At 43.4% G+C, this 21467-nt stretch overlaps 3 protein-coding genes across 34 annotated transcripts; all 3 read right to left on the bottom strand.

The window, feature by feature from the left end:
• Positions 1–508: 508 nt before the first annotated feature.
• LOC308692903 (uncharacterized protein) lies at positions 509–3515 on the bottom strand. Of its 8 annotated transcripts, none has more exons than XM_081369406.1 (5): positions 3136–3457; positions 2202–2333; positions 1798–1935; positions 773–1542; positions 509–672 (listed from the first exon to the last, which is right to left on the bottom strand). In XM_081369406.1, exons 1-5 carry the CDS (start codon positions 3218–3220, stop codon positions 649–651), a joined length of 1149 nt encoding a protein of 382 aa, XP_081225532.1. In that variant the 5' UTR covers positions 3221–3457; the 3' UTR covers positions 509–648. The 8 variants fall into 8 exon arrangements, with proteins under 8 accessions (XP_081225532.1, XP_081225531.1, XP_081225530.1 ...); XM_081369405.1 differs by having other exon boundaries at positions 509–658; XM_081369404.1 differs by having other exon boundaries at positions 509–757; positions 809–1542.
• Positions 3516–9086: 5571 nt separating this feature from the next.
• On the bottom strand, positions 9087–12223 carry LOC308692532 (uncharacterized protein). 9 transcript variants are annotated; one of them, XM_081368621.1, is made up of 4 exons: positions 11745–12223; positions 10811–10942; positions 10409–10546; positions 9087–10153 (listed from the first exon to the last, which is right to left on the bottom strand). In XM_081368621.1, the coding sequence occupies exons 1-4, from the start codon at positions 11827–11829 to the stop codon at positions 9162–9164; spliced, it is 1347 nt and encodes a 448-aa protein (XP_081224747.1). In that variant the 5' UTR covers positions 11830–12223; the 3' UTR covers positions 9087–9161. The 9 variants fall into 9 exon arrangements, with proteins under 9 accessions (XP_081224747.1, XP_081224749.1, XP_081224750.1 ...); XM_081368623.1 differs by having other exon boundaries at positions 9087–10120; positions 11745–12104; XM_081368624.1 differs by having other exon boundaries at positions 9087–10087; positions 11745–12070.
• Positions 12224–17693: 5470 nt separating this feature from the next.
• Positions 17694–20861, bottom strand: LOC308692920 (uncharacterized protein). Of its 17 annotated transcripts, none has more exons than XM_081369515.1 (5): positions 20449–20789; positions 19515–19646; positions 19112–19249; positions 18011–18856; positions 17694–17923 (listed from the first exon to the last, which is right to left on the bottom strand). In XM_081369515.1, the coding sequence occupies exons 1-5, from the start codon at positions 20531–20533 to the stop codon at positions 17769–17771; spliced, it is 1356 nt and encodes a 451-aa protein (XP_081225641.1). In that variant the 5' UTR covers positions 20534–20789; the 3' UTR covers positions 17694–17768. The 17 variants fall into 17 exon arrangements, with proteins under 17 accessions (XP_081225641.1, XP_081225632.1, XP_081225634.1 ...); XM_081369506.1 differs by having other exon boundaries at positions 17694–17989; positions 18045–18856; XM_081369508.1 differs by having other exon boundaries at positions 17694–17989; positions 18078–18856.
• Positions 20862–21467: the final 606 nt, after the last annotated feature.

The raw sequence follows: 21467 nt of genomic DNA, 5'->3' as shown, positions 1-21467 counted from the left end.
TCACAGGTAACTAAAGGGATCATCTGTTAATAGGCTTGAAGTTGCAACTTCCTAAAATGACCACTAGAAGACACAATTTCACTAAAATGCTTCAGAATGCAGAAGACTATTGGTCAATAGGCAGTACTGGTTGAAACTTCACATCCTATAGCAATCAATAGAATTCTTCGTCCAATCATGGCATTTGGATTCAGACGTTTCCATGTCAACACCGAAATTAATCTGAATCAGTCAGGTGGTACAACTAGAGCACTGCAAGTTGTTTACGTTCATTATCACTGTAATGTTATGCATTTTAGACATGAGTCAATTTAGTGCAGTCTTTCATCTTGTGAGACTTTACAGACTCTGCTGTGTGTTCAAGCGTTTTGAAGGTGGCGTGGCTTTGTAGGGTGGGATTTCATGCATTGATTCCAGTGAGCCATTATGTGAGAGAACAGCCAAACTAACACTGGAATACAAAAATCTAATTCCTTGTTTTCCCACTTAAAAAAAAAAAAGAGGAAAATGGTCTTACAAGTGTGAGATTTATTTGGTGACAAACAGGGAAAACACCATATATCCAATGGTTAAATCAGCACAGTTAACTGCATGCATAGCCACATTGGCCATAAGGGTAAGTTGACTTTGGCGGTTCGGCTGCAGGCTTCATTGGAGGCTTGGGCGGTTCGGCTGCAGGCTTCATTGGAGGCTTGGGCGGTTCGGCTGCAGGCTTCATTGGAGGCTTGGGCGGTTCGGCTGCAGGCTTCATTGGAGGCTTGGGCGGTTCGGCTGCAGGCTTCACAGGAGGCTTCGGAGGTTCGGCTGCAGGCTTCGGAGGTTCGCCCGCAGGCTTCATTGGAGGCTTGGGCGGTTCGGCCGCAGGCTTCATTGGAGGCTTGGGCGGTTCGGCCGCAGGCTTCATTGGAGGCTTGGGCGGTTCGGCTGCAGGCTTCACAGGAGGCTTCGGGGGTTCGGCCGCAGGCTTCACAGGAGGCTTCGGGGGTTCGGCCGCAGGCTTCACAGGAGGCTTCGGGGGTTCCACTGCAGGCGTCACTGGCAGTTCGTCTGAAGGCTCTGGCTCAGGAGGTTCGGTAGAAGGCTCCGGCTCAGGCAGTTCAGTAGAAGGCTCCGGCAGTTCTGTAGAAGGCTCCGGCTCTTCGGTAGAAGGCTCCGGCTCTTCGGTAGAAGGCTCCGGAGGTTCGGCTGCAGGCTTTCCTGGAGGTTCGGCTGCAGGCTTTCCTGGAGGTTCGGCTGCAGGCTTTCCTGGAGGCTTTGGTGGTTCGGCTGCAGGCTTTCCTGGAGGCTTTGGTGGTTCGACAGCAGGCTTTCCTGGAGGCTTTGGTGGTTCGACTGCAGGCTTTCCTGGAGGCTTTGGTGGTTCGACTGCAGGCTTTCCTGGAGGCTTTGGTGGTTCGACGGCAGGCTTTCCTGGAGGCTTTGGTGGTTCGGCTGCAGGCTTTCCTGGAGGCTTTGGTGGTTCGACAGCAGGCTTTCCTGGAGGCTTTGGTGGTTCGACTGCAGGCTTTCCTGGAGGCTTTGGTGGTTCGACTGCAGGCTTTCCTGGATGGATCCAGATAGTCAACTTTAGTCAGTCTGTTTAGTGGCATTCAGTCTCAGATACAGCACAAAACCCAAATACCAAGTTTTATTCCTCTTAATTATTAATCATGAGTGTATTAATTAATCGTATGAATTAATTTTGTAAAGCCATCCTGTGCTTTAAACCGTGCTATTGGCTGAATACTTTACATTGAGAACGATTAATTATAAAACAAGACAAAATGAAACGAAGCTGACCCAAACACTAACAAATACCTGCAAATGGATTCATACACTGATGTCCACATCCATTGCAGCAGCATTTCTCATTGTTCGGACAGTCACTGTCATAGGAACACAACTCTGCACACATTCCTGCTCCAAAATTTGTGCTTGGACACTCCCCTGGCTTTGCTGTTACAGAGACACATGACAGAGAAACTACATCACTGAATACTGAATGTCTCATACACTGTATGAAAAAGAGAAAAAAAAAATCGTAGGAGGGTTTACCGGAATATTCAGTCCATCTACTTCATAGTTTCACGTTTAGTTCAATGTGTTACTTGCGGTTTCTTTGCAATTATTTGTGAAACTTACTAGCAATTCCTCAGTGAAGACATTTTTTCAGCGTTTTTTTTCTGGAAGACGTATAGCATGCATCAATAATTAAAACTCACTGAAAACAGGCGGCACACACGCGGACCCACAGGGAAATTGACAGCATTTGTGTCCTCCAGAGCAGTCTCTATCAGAAGTGCACCCTCGTCGGGAGGGCACGACCGTCAGCGTCGCCGGACACTGACCAGACACTACAGGAGAGGATTCAAGAGGATCATTAGGGGAGACCAGGAAGTGCTGTAATAGTTCGCTTCAGCATTTGCAAGTCAGGGGTTTTGCAATGAGTCTCCCTTTATAATATTCAAACATTTATCTGCTTCAATTCAAGTAGCTTAGAAATCTACCATTTTTCACTAAACGGCATCAATCGGTTTCAAAGACTGAGAGTGCAGTTACAACCTACCCCACTAGTGATATTAACTGATGTCCATGCTTTCTATCAGTCTTTCTATGTTGTATACAAATTTACTGGTGTACATCTTCAAAAATGCCATCCCCATGACCACCCTCATTTTCCTTTTAAGCATTTTAATAAGCTACTCAACAGAAAATAAAACAAATATAGTTCTAAACCCACTATATATGTAAAATGCAGAGTTATCGGTTAGAATTAGCTCCCCACGTTATATTGTAGGCTTATGCATTTCTTAAAACAAAAAAGCTTTAGGCAAAAGTTTCAACTCAGGATTGATACAGTCCGGTAACAATTTTGCAGCCATATTATAACACTAATGTTTGTGTTTAACAGTAAACAAAAAAGCCTATTAGTGATTATATGGGTTTTAGTTGTACAATGAAAAATGCAGAAACTTATGATAGTTTGCATATTTATACTTTGCTTATTATTAACACTAAACCAACATACAAAGATGAACTTCCACTTGACATATGTACTGTATTTTTGTAAGCAGATGTGTCTGAAATCAAATTTTGTAAGGCACTTTATTTATGCACTTCTTCGGGCTGCGTAATGAAGCTAAAAGAACTTCTCACCTAGGACTCCAGCGTCTGTTGTGCTCAAACAAGCAGACAGACACAATAAAACAGCACTAAACGAGCAGTACACTTGAGCTGTCATCCTCTTGACCTGCAGTCTCAAAATCAACTCTGCTCAAAGATGCACTGAATTACTGAGTCAGGAGGGGCGGACAGCAAGGACCACAAAACTACAAAGAAAAATCCCTGTTGCTGCATCAAAACATCAGCTGAGTCCCACAACAAACGCTATCAAAAGAGTTCAAAACACTTTTTGAAAATGCGTTTTTAAAGATCCAATTGGGGGTCTGGGTAATTCCAACCCTAATGAAAATCACTTGCCTGTAGTTTTCTCATATAGCCTAATCGTGAAGACCTTGATTAGCTTGTTCAGGTGTGTTTGATTAGGGTTGGATGTCGCAATAATTACCGTAATTAGGAGATGATTGATTGTTTTTATGGCAACACTATCAACGGCAAATGGATCTGCAGTGGTCAGGTGGTACAGCGATCACGTGGTACAAGTCGGAGTTCTACCACAAGTTACAAGTTATAATTATGACTAAACTCCTACACCTAAACTCTCCAGGAAATGGATCTCTACTGGAGACTGGCATAAATCTGCATTGATCATCAAGAAACACAGGGGCATGTCTAGAATTTGAATCTGAATTTTTTATTTGCTGATTGATTTGCGATGTGAATCCATGCAAGTAATTATGAATGAAAACAATGTTTCCAGCCACTGTAGTGAATATAGGGGAATACACAGCCACGGTTATATCATAGCCAATTTAATATTGGATGGTTTCATATGGATTGCATAATCAGATAATATCGTGACCGAGGCAAGTAGCCTATAGAGTTTTGGTTCATTTCTGTGACGAGACGGCAGAAAGCGCACCCTGTTTGTTTTCTTTATTTTACAAAAGCACAACATTTAATTGTTAGAGTGAGTGTACATAAATAAAAGTTTGTTCGCGTTTGTCGAACGCTAATTTAACATGCCCGAAATAAAATCAGATTTTAGAAGAATTTGTAGCACCACTCGGACAGGTGTGCCAAAACACTTATTTATAAACTAACAATGTCTTCACCTACACAAAAACCTGCTCACTTCAGGCTTGAAAAGAAATGTGGGTTGCCCAATTTTCCGTGTTAGAGAAAAGAGCAGCTCGTACAAAGCTCCTGGATGTCACAATTCCTGTCGCAAATAGACAAAGTGACACGAAGGAGCCACGTAGTCGGCAGGATTCGAACCTGCGCGGAGAGACCCCAATGGTTTTCGAGTCCATCGCCTTAACCTCTCAGCCATGACTACTCCCGCCAGTGAGTCACATGCTATTTTCATTTCTGGATTTGAGCATCAAAGAACACAGGGGCCAACTATCAATGTGGATCAATGTGAGCAGCAGAGGATCAACCCGGCGAAAATATTGTGTTGGCAAAAAGGAGTTCAGCGACGTCTTCACCTACACGAAAAGACTGCCATGATCCGGATTTGGACTGGGGATGCTGCCCGCACAACGCAGAGTAGTAAATGCTACACAGAGAAAGCAATCTTTCCACTCACCCCGGGCCTGCACATACAGTGTCAACAGCAAGCTTCAGCTCAGTTCTCTCAAAGTCCCCCACCACTGCTTGCTTAGACAGTAGGGACTTTAAGCAACGGCCTCTGGTGGAACGGCAATGGCATTCTGTCGTTCTATTGCGCACGCGCGACATTAACTGCTACCTCGCGACGTTCTACTGTAACCGTCTACTACGGGAGAACAGCTGATTTACCGTAGTCGTTACTACGTGACAGATTAAGAAAGTTAATGTTATGTTTTAGGTTATGTGGCATTGTAATCGTTTCTGTATATCATTAAATGCCAAAAGCAACCCTTCTCTTGCTCAAAAATCACCTCCTTTTTTGGTATTTTGTCTGATGATTAAATTACCCCAACGTTGTCCTCTTTACTGTTGCTTAGTGATTTTTGCGCTCTTTAGCTACGGCAGTTAACGCTTACTTCCGGCTGCCTTTGCCATTCCATCAGCAGCTGTTGCTTAAAGTCCCTAGTAACCAAGCATTACATCTTATCTCGGAGAGGAAGACCATCTCCCTCAAAGGCTGGGAAGAGCACAGCAAGAGATTAGGGGAGGTCTGCAACAAACCTTCACCTGAACAGGAACCCTGGACCCTCAGATTAAAAGTCTGATGCTCTACCATTTGAGCTAGCCAGCCAGGCGTTTGCCAGGGAACAGCCACCCTAGGGATATAACAGCACTTTCTCCTTAAAGTGTCACTCCTTTGTCAGCTTAAAGTTTGTGGCATTAAAGGATGAAGACCACAATTTATAAAGGGACGAGAGAGATAGGCTGCTCCTTCCAAAGCTAGGAACATGGAAGATTATGGATTATGGAATATGGAACAATTAGCATCAAGCTACATAACACAATTTAAAATATTAATATTACACTTTTACTCAAAACTCACTTTAAAGGTGCATTGCAAAAGTCTCTGAGTTTTTGCAGAACTATGCCCCCTCTGGCGACAAGCGAAACTGCAACACTGCAACTGAACGGGCATGACGTCACGCCCAGTCTCAAATTCCGACCCGAATCCCTCTTATTTATTTTACTGTACAGGATTATAGAGGCAATCGCAATCATCAGAGAAGGGCTCATTCAGCCCATCAGGCAATTGTTTAAGCATGTATGGGTTAGAAAAACGGGTATTTTTAACATGAAATGTTGCACAATGCACCTTTAAACAACCATAGAGTATTTGTATTATCTTCCGATCGCGATCTAAAATGGAGTTTAGTCATATAATGATGTTGGTTGAAATATGTTATATTTAGAATTTTTTTATGCAGCTAATCGCTACACCTGCTTAGCATGTATACTGTAAACATTCTTTAGTCATATGAAAATACCCCAAATCGCACGAACATCACACACAAACCACATATATTCGAAATCGTGCATTTAATAGTTTCTTGTTTCAGGTGTAGAAAGGTTTCTTTAGCTTTGATTTTCACGGAGCACAGGACGAAGAAGTGTACAGGACAGCTTCAGGGGAGTAATCCAGCTCTCGGATAGCGTACCATCCCTGAAGGCCGCCATTGGCTAACAAGCCATCACCTGCTGTTAGCATTCCATTGACTCACATTCATTTTGGCTTCACTTTGACAGCGAATAACTTTACATCTGAGGCGTTTAAAGACTCTATTTGTCCATTGTTTATTTCTAAAGAAACACGACAATGTATAAAAGGCTCCATTGCCTTGTATCTTACGTTATGGCCCCGTAGAAGCAGTTTTTGTATAAATAGGCTACCGATGGCGTCATAACCACCCGACTCTCTGGAAATTACCGTATAGACAGGAGTAGAAGCTCGCAGTCAATCGGGGGGACGTGGAGGCATACAGTCCGATAAAGTCAAGGCAGAAGCCCATAGAGAGTCATAAAGTTGCTCCTGCTCCTAGCTCATGGACACCCTCTACTCACTCTCTCCGTCTCTGCAAGATTTGTAAGGGAATGATTCAGATTTCTCTTGGCACAGCTACTAGAAGACTTACAACTGTCAGACAGGTTGCTCACGTCACATCTACGTCAGCAAGCTCAGTTTGAGTCTGCTCAATATGTCCCGTCCTGTCTCCCTGTTTCAGTGGATATTACGTCAACACACTGAAAAATGCTGCGCGTTTCAAGGCACTTCAGTTGGTCTTTAAGTGCTCTTAAGCGGCCTTATATTGTATTAATATTAATTCATCTATTTCACAAGAGATTGTATGTTAATATGACTGTGAGAAACTTTTTTTAATTTGATGATAAATCATTAGTTTATTACTGAAATAAAGGATGTTCTTTTGTTCAGTGTCCAAAGAACATGTCAAAATCAAGAAAGGTGAGGATGTTCAAGAAATCAAGCACTTTACACTTCTATTCCAGACTCTTGGATTGTTTGTAATGAGCTAAATCTGGGTAATTAGCATCACTCATTTGAAGGGCTGTTTTACTGGATCAGTGCAGAGTTCACACTGAACAATTTTTCATTCGCCGACAGGTTTTGGGAGATCGCTAGCCTGGGAAAACCCAGACAACTTCCGGCAAATTTAGATTTGCTCTGCAAGTAGTCTGGCAAAGAGCTCATTCAAGCCCATTTCTAATCCGTCGAAATCGCGGCACCAATCAGAAACGTTGGGGCGGGCTCTACACAATGACGATCGCTCTGATTGGTTTTAGGTCTATCCAATTGCGCCCAGAGGCATTTGAGCGACGTCCGTTGGTGAAGCGCACCAACTTTTAAATGCATTATTATATTCAAATTGCAAGCACATGAGGACAGTCTCCATGAAAGACCCACTGGCAGATGAACGTGCTACTACATTTCTCTCCGGAACTGTAGGAAATTTAATTAGATTTAATAGAGGATTTTAACTGTGACAAGATGATTGATAGGGCAGTTTACGTGACAGGATGCACGCGACAGATCCGTCCGATAAAGATGACGAAGTAGTATGTCCCAAAGCTTGCCTACTTTTTTGCTACACATTCAAAAGTAAATACCTTTTCTTCACAAAAAGAGTACATACTTTTATGGCGTAGTGTAATTTACACGATGACGATCGCTCTGATTGGTTTTAGGTCTATCCAATTGCGCCCAGAGGCATTTGAGCGACGTCCGTTGGTGACGCCCCTTTGGAAATGAGTTATTAATGAAGCTTTGCCAGACCATAACTCAGTTACTACTGAGAATGGTCTGGCTTTAACCAGGCTAGGAGATCGCCAACAAATGCCCGAAATCATAGGCTAATCGGTGCTCGTTCACACGAGTGAAATTCACGCAGTGTGAATTATCAACGACGCGATCTGAGAGAATCGCAGATGAGTCGGCGACGCCCGTGAGATATTTGGCATGTTAAATATGTGGATCTGTCTGCGATTCAAAATCCTGCTGTGGTAATGTGTTCTGACTGAAAACTACAGGACAGCGGGATGTTCGGGGAAGAGTTATAGACCAGAATATCAGTATTTTAACAGAAACAAAGCACAAACATTTGCTTGACCAGCAGCAACAGTAGCACATTGTAAAATGATTTATTTGCCCCCAACTCTCTTTGCACGTACAGACAATTTGGATTGCAAATCTTCTTGCAGGCTATCATTTTTAATAACTATTTAAGTCTCAAGTGAGAACTCCAGTCTTACACACGCGTGATCTTGCGTTATTTCCATATCACTTCTCGCGTGGGTTTGCTTGTGAAATGCAGTTTGCAGACCAGTCAGCGATTCTTTCTTTTGTATAGTCATGCAGTGTGAAACTGTCGTCGGTGCATCGTGCAGTGTGCACACAGCAGCAACTGAACGTTACCCCAGATAGTCATGCAGTGTGAAAAGATCAGTGACCTGACTACTTTGAAAATTGTGCAGTGTGAACTCAGCATTACAGGCATTCAGAACTCATTTGGTCACAGGTAACTAAAGGGATCATCTGTTAATAGGCTTGAAGTTGCAACTTCCTAAAATGACCACTAGAAGACACAATTTCACTAAAATGCTTCAGAATGCAGAAGACTATTGGTCAATAGGCAGTACTGGTTGAAACTTCACATCCTATAGCAATCAATAGAATTCTTCGTCCAATCATGGCATTTGGATTCAGACGTTTCCATGTCAACACCGAAATTAATCTGAATCAGTCAGGTGGTACAACTAGAGCACTGCAAGTTGTTTACGTTCATTATCACTGTAATGTTATGCATTTTAGACATGAGTCAATTTAGTGCAGTCTTTCATCTTGTGAGACTTTACAGACTCTGCTGTGTGTTCAAGCGTTTTGAAGGTGGCGTGGCTTTGTAGGGTGGGATTTCATGCATTGATTCCAGTGAGCCATTATGTGAGAGAACAGCCAAACTAACACTGGAATACAAAAATCTAATTCCTTGTTTTCCCACTTAAAAAAAAAAAAGAGAGGAAAATGGTCTTACAAGTGTGAGATTTATTTGGTGACAAACAGGGAAAACACCATATATCCAATGGTTAAATCAGCACAGTTAACTGCATGCATAGCCACATTGGCCATAAGGGTAAGTTGACTTTGGCGGTTCGGCTGCAGGCTTCATTGGAGGCTTGGGCGGTTCGGCTGCAGGCTTCATTGGAGGCTTGGGCGGTTCGGCTGCAGGCTTCATTGGAGGCTTGGGCGGTTCGGCTGCAGGCTTCATTGGAGGCTTGGGCGGTTCGGCTGCAGGCTTCACAGGAGGCTTCGGAGGTTCGGCTGCAGGCTTCGGAGGTTCGCCCGCAGGCTTCATTGGAGGCTTGGGCGGTTCGGCCGCAGGCTTCATTGGAGGCTTGGGCGGTTCGGCCGCAGGCTTCATTGGAGGCTTGGGCGGTTCGGCTGCAGGCTTCACAGGAGGCTTCGGGGGTTCGGCCGCAGGCTTCACAGGAGGCTTCGGGGGTTCGGCCGCAGGCTTCACAGGAGGCTTCGGGGGTTCCACTGCAGGCGTCACTGGCAGTTCGTCTGAAGGCTCTGGCTCAGGAGGTTCGGTAGAAGGCTCCGGCTCAGGCAGTTCAGTAGAAGGCTCCGGCAGTTCTGTAGAAGGCTCCGGCTCTTCGGTAGAAGGCTCCGGCTCTTCGGTAGAAGGCTCCGGAGGTTCGGCTGCAGGCTTTCCTGGAGGTTCGGCTGCAGGCTTTCCTGGAGGTTCGGCTGCAGGCTTTCCTGGAGGCTTTGGTGGTTCGGCTGCAGGCTTTCCTGGAGGCTTTGGTGGTTCGACAGCAGGCTTTCCTGGAGGCTTTGGTGGTTCGACTGCAGGCTTTCCTGGAGGCTTTGGTGGTTCGACTGCAGGCTTTCCTGGAGGCTTTGGTGGTTCGACGGCAGGCTTTCCTGGAGGCTTTGGTGGTTCGGCTGCAGGCTTTCCTGGAGGCTTTGGTGGTTCGACAGCAGGCTTTCCTGGAGGCTTTGGTGGTTCGACGGCAGGCTTTCCTGGAGGCTTTGGTGGTTCGACTGCAGGCTTTCCTGGAGGCTTTGGTGGTTCGGCTGCAGGCTTTCCTGGATGGATCCAGATAGTCAACTTTAGTCAGTCTGTTTAGTGGCATTCAGTCTCAGATACAGCACAAAACCCAAATACCAAGTTTTATTCCTCTTAATTATTAATCATGAGTGTATTAATTAATCGTATGAATTAATTTTGTAAAGCCATCCTGTGCTTTAAACCGTGCTATTGGCTGAATACTTTACATTGAGAACGATTAATTATAAAACAAGACAAAATGAAACGAAGCTGACCCAAACACTAACAAATACCTGCAAATGGATTCATACACTGATGTCCACATCCATTGCAGCAGCATTTCTCATTGTTCGGACAGTCACTGTCATAGGAACACAACTCTGCACACATTCCTGCTCCAAAATTTGTGCTTGGACACTCCCCTGGCTTTGCTGTTACAGAGACACATGACAGAGAAACTACATCACTGAATACTGAATGTCTCATACACTGTATGAAAAAGAGAAAAAAAAAATCGTAGGAGGGTTTACCGGAATATTCAGTCCATCTACTTCATAGTTTCACGTTTAGTTCAATGTGTTACTTGCGGTTTCTTTGCAATTATTTGTGAAACTTACTAGCAATTCCTCAGAAGACATTTTTTCAGCGTTTTTTTTCTGGAAGACGTATAGCATGCATCAATAATTAAAACTCACTGAAAACAGGCGGCACACACGCGGACCCACAGGGAAATTGACAGCATTTGTGTCCTCCAGAGCAGTCTCTATCAGAAGTGCACCCTCGTCGGGAGGGCACGACCGTCAGCGTCGCCGGACACTGACCAGACACTACAGGAGAGGATTCAAGAGGATCATTAGGGGAGACCAGGAAGTGCTGTAATAGTTCGCTTCAGCATTTGCAAGTCAGGGGTTTTGCAATGAGTCTCCCTTTATAATATTCAAACATTTATCTGCTTCAATTCAAGTAGCTTAGAAATCTACCATTTTTCACTAAACGGCATCAATCGGTTTCAAAGACTGAGAGTGCAGTTACAACCTACCCCACTAGTGATATTAACTGATGTCCATGCTTTCTATCAGTCTTTCTATGTTGTATACAAATTTACTGGTGTACATCTTCAAAAATGCCATCCCCATGACCACCCTCATTTTCCTTTTAAGCATTTTAATAAGCTACTCAACAGAAAATAAAACAAATATAGTTCTAAACCCACTATATATGTAAAATGCAGAGTTATCGGTTAGAATTAGCTCCCCACGTTATATTGTAGGCTTATGCATTTCTTAAAACAAAAAAGCTTTAGGCAAAAGTTTCAACTCAGGATTGATACAGTCCGGTAACAATTTTGCAGCCATATTATAACACTAATGTTTGTGTTTAACAGTAAACAAAAAAGCCTATTAGTGATTATATGGGTTTTAGTTGTACAATGAAAAATGCAGAAACTTATGATAGTTTGCATATTTATACTTTGCTTATTATTAACACTAAACCAACATACAAAGATGAACTTCCACTTGACATATGTACTGTATTTTTGTAAGCAGATGTGTCTGAAATCAAATTTTGTAAGGCACTTTATTTATGCACTTCTTCGGGCTGCGTAATGAAGCTAAAAGAACTTCTCACCTAGGACTCCAGCGTCTGTTGTGCTCAAACAAGCAGACAGACACAATAAAACAGCACTAAACGAGCAGTACACTTGAGCTGTCATCCTCTTGACCTGCAATCTCAAAATCAACTCTGCTCGAAGATGCACTGAATTACTGAGTCAGGAGGGGCGGACAGCAAGGACCACAAAACTACAAAGAAAAATCCCTGTTGCTGCATCAAAACATCAGCTGAGTCCCACAACAAACGCTATCAAAAGAGTTCAAAACACTTTTTGAAAATGCGTTTTTAAAGATCCAATTGGGGGTCTGGGTAATTCCAACCCTAATGAAAATCACTTGCCTGTAGTTTTCTCATATAGCCTAATCGTGAAGACCTTGATTAGCTTGTTCAGGTGTGTTTGATTAGGGTTGGATGTCGCAATAATTACCGTAATTAGGAGATGATTGATTGTTTTTATGGCAACACTATCAACGGCAAATGAATCTGCAGTGGTCAGGTGGTACAGCGATCACGTGGTACAAGTCGGAGTTCTACCACAAGTTACAAGTTATAATTATGACTAAACTCCTACACCTAAACTCTCCAGGAAATGGATCTCTACTGGAGACTGGCATAAATCTGCATTGATCATCAAGAAACACAGGGGCATGTCTAGAATTTGAATCTGAATTTTTTATTTGCTGATTGATTTGCGATGTGAATCCATGCAAGTAATTATGAATGAAAACAATGTTTCCAGCCACTGTAGTGAATATAGGGGAATACACAGCCACGGTTATATCATAGCCAATTTAATATTGGATGGTTTCATATGGATTGCATAATCAGATAATATCGTGACCGAGGCAAGTAGCCTATAGAGTTTTGGTTCATTTCTGTGACGAGACGGCAGAAAGCGCACCCTGTTTGTTTTCTTTATTTTACAAAAGCACAACATTTAATTGTTATTGTGAGTGTACATAAATAAAAGTTTGTTCGCGTTTGTCGAACGCTAATTTAACATGCCCGAAATAAAATCAGATTTTAGAAGAATTTGTAGCACCACTCGGACAGGTGTGCCAAAACACTTATTTATAAACTAACAATGTCTTCACCTACACAAAAACCTGCTCACTTCAGGCTTGAAAAGAAATGTGGGTTGCCCAATTTTCCGTGTTAGAGAAAAGAGCAGCTCGTACAAAGCTCCTGGATGTCACAATTCCTGTCGCAAATAGACAAAGTGACACGAAGGAGCCACGTAGTCGGCAGGATTCGAACCTGCGCGGAGAGACCCCAATGGTTTTCGAGTCCATCGCCTTAACCTCTCAGCCATGACTACTCCCGCCAGTGAGTCACATGCTATTTTCATTTCTGGATTTGAGCATCAAAGAACACAGGGGCCAACTATCAATGTGGATCAATGTGAGCAGCAGAGGATCAACCCGGCGAAAATATTGTGTTGGCAAAAAGGAGTTCAGCGACGTCTTCACCTACACGAAAAGACTGCCATGATCCGGATTTGGACTGGGGATGCTGCCCGCACAACGCAGAGTAGTAAATGCTACACAGAGAAAGCAATCTTTCCACTCACCCCGGGCCTGCACATACAGTGTCAACGGCAAGCTTCAGCTCAGTTCTCTCAAAGTCCCCCACCACTGCTTGCTTAGACAGTAGGGACTTTAAGCAACGGCCTCTGGTGGAACGGCAATGGCATTCTGTCGTTCTATTGCGCACGCGCGACATTAACTGCTACCTCGCGACGTTCTACTGTAACCGTCTACTACGGGAGAACAGCTGATTTACCGTAGTCGTTACTACGTGACAGATTAAGAAAGTTAATGTTATGTTTTAGGTTATGTGGCATTGTAATCGTTTCTGTATATCATTAAATGCCAAAAGCAACCCTTCTCTTGCTCAAAAATCACCTCCTTTTTTGGTATTTTGTCTGATGATTAAATTACCCCAACGTTGTCCTCTTTACTGTTGCTTAGTGATTTTTGCGCTCTTTAGCTACGGCAGTTAACGCTTACTTCCGGCTGCCTTTGCCATTCCATCAGCAGCTGTTGCTTAAAGTCCCTAGTAACCAAGCATTACATCTTATCTCGGAGAGGAAGACCATCTCCCTCAAAGGCTGGGAAGAGCACAGCAAGAGATTAGGGGAGGTCTGCAACAAACCTTCACCTGAACAGGAACCCTGGACCCTCAGATTAAAAGTCTGATGCTCTACCATTTGAGCTAGCCAGCCAGGCGTTTGCCAGGGAACAGCCACCCTAGGGATATAACAGCACTTTCTCCTTAAAGTGTCACTCCTTTGTCAGCTTAAAGTTTGTGGCATTAAAGGATGAAGACCACAATTTATAAAGGGACGAGAGAGATAGGCTGCTCCTTCCAAAGCTAGGAACATGGAAGATTATGGATTATGGAATATGGAACAATTAGCATCAAGCTACATAACACAATTTAAAATATTAATATTACACTTTTACTCAAAACTCACTTTAAAGGTGCATTGCAAAAGTCTCTGAGTTTTTGCAGAACTATGCCCCCTCTGGCGACAAGCGAAACTGCAACACTGCAACTGAACGCGCATGACGTCACGCCCAGTCTCAAATTCCGACCCGAATCCCTCTTATTTATTTTACTGTACAGGATTATAGAGGCAATCGCAATCATCAGAGAAGGGCTCATTCAGCCCATCAGGCAATTGTTTAAGCATGTATGGGTTAGAAAAACGGGTATTTTTAACATGAAATGTTGCACAATGCACCTTTAAACAACCATAGAGTATTTGTATTATCTTCCGATCGCGATCTAAAATGGAGTTTAGTCATATAATGATGTTGGTTGAAATATGTTATATTTAGAATTTTTTTATGCAGCTAATCGCTACACCTGCTTAGCATGTATACTGTAAACATTCTTTAGTCATATGAAAATACCCCAAATCGCACGAACATCACACACAAACCACATATATTCGAAATCGTGCATTTAATAGTTTCTTGTTTCAGGTGTAGAAAGGTTTCTTTAGCTTTGATTTTCACGGAGCACAGGACGAAGAAGTGTACAGGACAGCTTCAGGGGAGTAATCCAGCTCTCGGATAGCGTACCATCCCTGAAGGCCGCCATTGGCTAACAAGCCATCACCTGCTGTTAGCATTCCATTGACTCACATTCATTTTGGCTTCACTTTGACAGCGAATAACTTTACATCTGAGGCGTTTAAAGACTCTATTTGTCCATTGTTTATTTCTAAAGAAACACGACAATGTATAAAAGGCTCCATTGCCTTGTATCTTACGTTATGGCCCCGTAGAAGCAGTTTTTGTATAAATAGGCTACCGATGGCGTCATAACCACCCGACTCTCTGGAAATTACCGTATAGACAGGAGTAGAAGCTCGCAGTCAATCGGGGGGACGTGGAGGCATACAGTCCGATAAAGTCAAGGCAGAAGCCCATAGAGAGTCATAAAGTTGCTCCTGCTCCTAGCTCATGGACACCCTCTACTCACTCTCTCCGTCTCTGCAAGATTTGTAAGGGAATGATTCAGATTTCTCTTGGCACAGCTACTAGAAGACTTACAACTGTCAGACAGGTTGCTCACGTCACATCTACGTCAGCAAGCTCAGTTTGAGTCTGCTCAATATGTCCCGTCCTGTCTCCCTGTTTCAGTGGATATTACGTCAACACACTGAAAAATGCTGCGCGTTTCAAGGCACTTCAGTTGGTCTTTAAGTGCTCTTAAGCGGCCTTATATTGTATTAATATTAATTCATCTATTTCACAAGAGATTGTATGTTAATATGACTGTGAGAAACTTTTTTTAATTTGATGATAAATCATTAGTTTATTACTGAAATAAAGGATGTTCTTTTGTTCAGTGTCCAAAGAACATGTCAAAATCAAGAAAGGTGAGGATGTTCAAGAAATCAAGCACTTTACACTTCTATTCCAGACTCTTGGATTGTTTGTAATGAGCTAAATCTGGGTAATTAGCATCACTCATTTGAAGGGCTGTTTTACTGGATCAGTGCAGAGTTCACACTGAACAATTTTTCATTCGCCGACAGGTTTTGGGAGATCGCTAGCCTGGGAAAACCCAGACAACTTCCGGCAAATTTAGATTTGCTCTGCAAGTAGTCTGGCAAAGAGCTCATTCAAGCCCATTTCTAATCCGTCGAAATCGCGGCACCAATCAGAAACGTTGGGGCGGGCTCTACACAATGACGATCGCTCTGATTGGTTTTAGGTCTATCCAATTGCGCCCAGAGGCATTTGAGCGACGTCCGTTGGTGAAGCGCACCAACTTTTAAATGCATTATTATATTCAAATTGCAAGCACATGAGGACAGTCTCCATGAAAGACCCACTGGCAGATGAACGTGCTACTACATTTCTCTCCGGAACTGTAGGAAATTTAATTAGATTTAATAGAGGATTTTAACTGTGACAAGATGATTGATAGGGCAGTTTACGTGACAGGATGCACGCGACAGATCCGTCCGATAAAGATGACGAAGTAGTATGTCCCAAAGCTTGCCTACTTTTTTGCTACACATTCAAAAGTAAATACCTTTTCTTCACAAAAAGAGTACATACTTTTATGGCGTAGTGTAATTTACACGATGACGATCGCTCTGATTGGTTTTAGGTCTATCCAATTGCGCCCAGAGGCATTTGAGCGACGTCCGTTGGTGACGCCCCTTTGGAAATGAGTTATTAATGAAGCTTTGCCAGACCATAACTCAGTTACTACTGAGAATGGTCTGGCTTTAACCAGGCTAGGAGATCGCCAACAAATGCCCGAAATCATAGGCTAATCGGTGCTCGTTCACACGAGTGAAATTCACGCAGTGTGAATTATCAACGACGCGATCTGAGAGAATCGCAGATGAGTTGGCGACGCCCGTGAGATATTTGGCATGTTAAATATGTGGATCTGTCTGCGATTCAAAATCCTGCTGTGGTAATGTGTTCTGACTGAAAACTACAGGACAGCGGGATGTTCGGGGAAGAGTTATAGACCAGAATATCAGTATTTTAACAGAAACAAAGCACAAACATTTGCTTGACCAGCAGCAACAGTAGCACATTGTAAAATGATTTATTTGCCCCCAACTCTCTTTGCACGTACAGACAATTTGGATTGCAAATCTTCTTGCAGGCTATCATTTTTAATAACTATTTAAGTCTCAAGTGAGAACTCCAGTCTTACACACGCGTGATCTTGCGTTATTTCCATATCACTTCTCGCGTGGGTTTGCTTGTGAAATGCAGTTTGCAGACCAGTCAGCGATTCTTTCTTTTGTATAGTCATGCAGTGTGAAACTGTCGTCGGTGCATCGTGCAGTGTGCACACAGCAGCAACTGAACGTTACCCCAGATAGTCATGCAGTGTGAAAAGATCAGTGACCTGACTACTTTGAAAATTGTGCAGTGTGAACTCAGCATTACAGGCATTCAGAACTCATTTGGTCACAGGTAACTAAAGGGATCATCTGTTAATAGGCTTGAAGTTGCAACTTCCTAAAATGACCACTAGAAGACACAATTTCACTAAAATGCTTCAGAATGCAGAAGACTATTGGTCAATAGGCAGTACTGGTTGAAACTTCACATCCTATAGCAATCAATAGAATTCTTCGTCCAATCATGGCATTTGGATTCAGACGTTTCCATGTCAACACCGAAATTAATCTGAATCAGTCAGGTGGTACAACTAGAGCACTGCAAGTTGTTTACGTTCATTATCACTGTAATGTTATGCATTTTAGACATGAGTCAATTTAGTGCAGTCTTTCATCTTGTGAGACTTTACAGACTCTGCTGTGTGTTCAAGCGTTTTGAAGGTGGCGTGGCTTTGTAGGGTGGGATTTCATGCATTGATTCCAGTGAGCCATTATGTGAGAGAACAGCCAAACTAACACTGGAATACAAAAATCTAATTCCTTGTTTTCCCACTTAAAAAAAAAAAAGAGGAAAATGGTCTTACAAGTGTGAGATTTATTTGGTGACAAACAGGGAAAACACCATATATCCAATGGTTAAATCAGCACAGTTAACTGCATGCATAGCCACATTGGCCATAAGGGTAAGTTGACTTTGGCGGTTCGGCTGCAGGCTTCATTGGAGGCTTGGGCGGTTCGGCTGCAGGCTTCATTGGAGGCTTGGGCGGTTCGGCTGCAGGCTTCATTGGAGGCTTGGGCGGTTCGGCTGCAGGCTTCATTGGAGGCTTGGGCGGTTCGGCTGCAGGCTTCACAGGAGGCTTCGGAGGTTCGGCTGCAGGCTTCGGAGGTTCGCCCGCAGGCTTCATTGGAGGCTTGGGCGGTTCGGCCGCAGGCTTCATTGGAGGCTTGGGCGGTTCGGCCGCAGGCTTCACAGGAGGCTTCGGGGGTTCGGCCGCAGGCTTCACAGGAGGCTTCGGGGGTTCGGCCGCAGGCTTCACTGGAGGCTTCGGGGGTTCGGCCGCAGGCTTCACAGGAGGCTTCGGGGGTTCGGCCGCAGGCTTCACAGGAGGCTTCGGGGGTTCCACTGCAGGCGTCACTGGCAGTTCGTCTGAAGGCTCTGGCTCAGCAGGTTCGGTAGAAGGCTCCGGCTCCGGCTCTTCGGTAGAAGGCTCCGGCTCTTCGGTAGAAGGCTCCGGCTCTTCGGTAGAAGGCTCCGGCTCTTCGGTAGAAGGCTCCGGCTCTTCGGTAGAAGGCTCCGGCTCTTCGGTAGAAGGCTTTCCTGGAGGTTCGGCTGCAGGCTTTCCTGGAGGCTTTGGTGGTTCGGCTGCAGGCTTTCCTGGAGGCTTTGGTGGTTCGACAGCAGGCTTTCCTGGAGGCTTTGGTGGTTCGACTGCAGGCTTTCCTGGAGGCTTTGGTGGTTCGGCTGCAGGCTTTCCTGGAGGCTTTGGTGGTTCGACAGCAGGCTTTCCTGGAGGCTTTGGTGGTTCGACGGCAGGCTTTCCTGGAGGCTTTGGTGGTTCGACGGCAGGCTTTCCTGGAGGCTTTGGTGGTTCGGCTGCAGGCTTTCCTGGAGGCTTTGGTGGTTCGACGGCAGGCTTTCCTGGAGGCTTTGGTGGTTCGACGGCAGGCTTTCCTGGAGGCTTTGGTGGTTCGACTGCAGGCTTTCCTGGAGGCTTTGGTGGTTCGGCTGCAGGCTTTCCTGGATGGATCCAGATAGTCAACTTTAGTCAGTCTGTTTAGTGGCATTCAGTCTCAGATACAGCACAAAACCCAAATACCAAGTTTTATTCCTCTTAATTATTAATCATGAGTGTATTAATTAATCGTATGAATTAATTTTGTAAAGCCATCCTGTGCTTTAAACCGTGCTATTGGCTGAATACTTTACATTGAGAACGATTAATTATAAAACAAGACAAAATGAAACGAAGCTGACCCAAACACTAACAAATACCTGCAAATGGATTCATACACTGATGTCCACATCCATTGCAGCAGCATTTCTCATTGTTCGGACAGTCACTGTCATAGGAACACAACTCTGCACACATTCCTGCTCCAAAATTTGTGCTTGGACACTCCCCTGGCTTTGCTGTTACAGAGACACATGACAGAGAAACTACATCACTGAATACTGAATGTCTCATACACTGTATGAAAAAGAGAAAAAAAAAAATCGTAGGAGGGTTTACCGGAATATTCAGTCCATCTACTTCATAGTTTCACGTTTAGTTCAATGTGTTACTTGCGGTTTCTTTGCAATTATTTGTGAAACTTACTAGCAATTCCTCAGAAGACATTTTTTCAGCGTTTTTTTTCTGGAAGACGTATAGCATGCATCAATAATTAAAACTCACTGAAAACAGGCGGCACACACGCGGACCCACAGGGAAATTGACAGCATTTGTGTCCTCCAGAGCAGTCTCTATCAGAAGTGCACCCTCGTCGGGAGGGCACGACCGTCAGCGTCGCCGGACACTGACCAGACACTACAGGAGAGGATTCAAGAGGATCATTAGGGGAGACCAGGAAGTGCTGTAATAGTTCGCTTCAGCATTTGCAAGTCAGGGGTTTTGCAATGAGTCTCCCTTTATAATATTCAAACATTTATCTGCTTCAATTCAAGTAGCTTAGAAATCTACCATTTTTCACTAAACGGCATCAATCGGTTTCAAAGACTGAGAGTGCAGTTACAACCTACCCCACTAGTGATATTAACTGATGTCCATGCTTTCTATCAGTCTTTCTATGTTGTATACAAATTTACTGGTGTACATCTTCAAAAATGCCATCCCCATGACCACCCTCATTTTCCTTTTAAGCATTTTAATAAGCTACTCAACAGAAAATAAAACAAATATAGTTCTAAACCCACTATATATGTAAAATGCAGAGTTATCGGTTAGAATTAGCTCCCCACGTTATATTGTAGGCTTATGCATTTCTTAAAACAAAAAAGCTTTAGGCAAAAGTTTCAACTCAGGATTGATACAGTCCGGTAACAATTTTGCAGCCATATTATAACACTAATGTTTGTGTTTAACAGTAAACAAAAAAGCCTATTAGTGATTATATGGGTTTTAGTTGTACAATGAAAAATGCAGAAACTTATGATAGTTTGCATATTTATACTTTGCTTATTATTAACACTAAACCAACATACAAAGATGAACTTCCACTTGACATATGTACTGTATTTTTGTAAGCAGATGTGTCTGAAATCAAATTTTGTAAGGCACTTTATTTATGCACTTCTTCGGGCTGCGTAATGAAGCTAAAAGAACTTCTCACCTAGGACTCCAGCGTCTGTTGTGCTCAAACAAGCAGACAGACACAATAAAACAGCACTAAACGAGCAGTACACTTGAGCTGTCATCCTCTTGACCTGCAATCTCAAAATCAACTCTGCTCGAAGATGCACTGAATTACTGAGTCAGGAGGGGCGGACAGCAAGGACCACAAAACTACAAAGAAAAATCCCTGTTGCTGCATCAAAACATCAGCTGAGTCCCACAACAAACGCTATCAAAAGAGTTCAAAACACTTTTTGAAAATGCGTTTTTAAAGATCCAATTGGGGGTCTGGGTAATTCCAACCCTAATGAAAATCACTTGCCTGTAGTTTTCTCATATAGCCTAATCGTGAAGACCTTGATTAGCTTGTTCAGGTGTGTTTGATTAGGGTTGGATGTCGCAATAATTACCGTAATTAGGAGATGATTGATTGTTTTTATGGCAACACTATCAACGGCAAATGAATCTGCAGTGGTCAGGTGGTACAGCGATCACGTGGTACAAGTCGGAGTTCTACCACAAGTTACAAGTTATAATTATGACTAAACTCCTACACCTAAACTCTCCAGGAAATGGATCTCTACTGGAGACTGGCATAAATCTGCATTGATCATCAAGAAACACAGGGGCATGTCTAGAATTTGAATCTGAATTTTTTATTTGCTGATTGATTTGCGATGTGAATCCATGCAAGTAATTATGAATGAAAACAATGTTTCCAGCCACTGTAGTGAATATAGGGGAATACACAGCCACGGTTATATCATAGCCAATTTAATATTGGATGGTTTCATATGGATTGCATAATCAGATAATATCGTGACCGAGGCAAGTAGCCTATAGAGTTTTGGTTCATTTCTGTGACGAGACGGCAGAAAGCGCACCCTGTTTGTTTTCTTTATTTTACAAAAGCACAACATTTAATTGTTATTGTGAGTGTACATAAATAAAAGTTTGTTCGCGTTTGTCGAACGCTAATTTAACATGCCCGAAATAAAATCAGATTTTAGAAGAATT

This window comes from Scardinius erythrophthalmus, assembly GCF_964197995.2.
Source record: "Scardinius erythrophthalmus genome assembly, chromosome: 6".
Taxonomy (NCBI): Eukaryota; Metazoa; Chordata; class Actinopteri; order Cypriniformes; family Leuciscidae; genus Scardinius; species Scardinius erythrophthalmus.
Note: the sequence above shows the minus strand (reverse complement) of the source record. Positions and strands in the feature narration are given on the sequence as shown.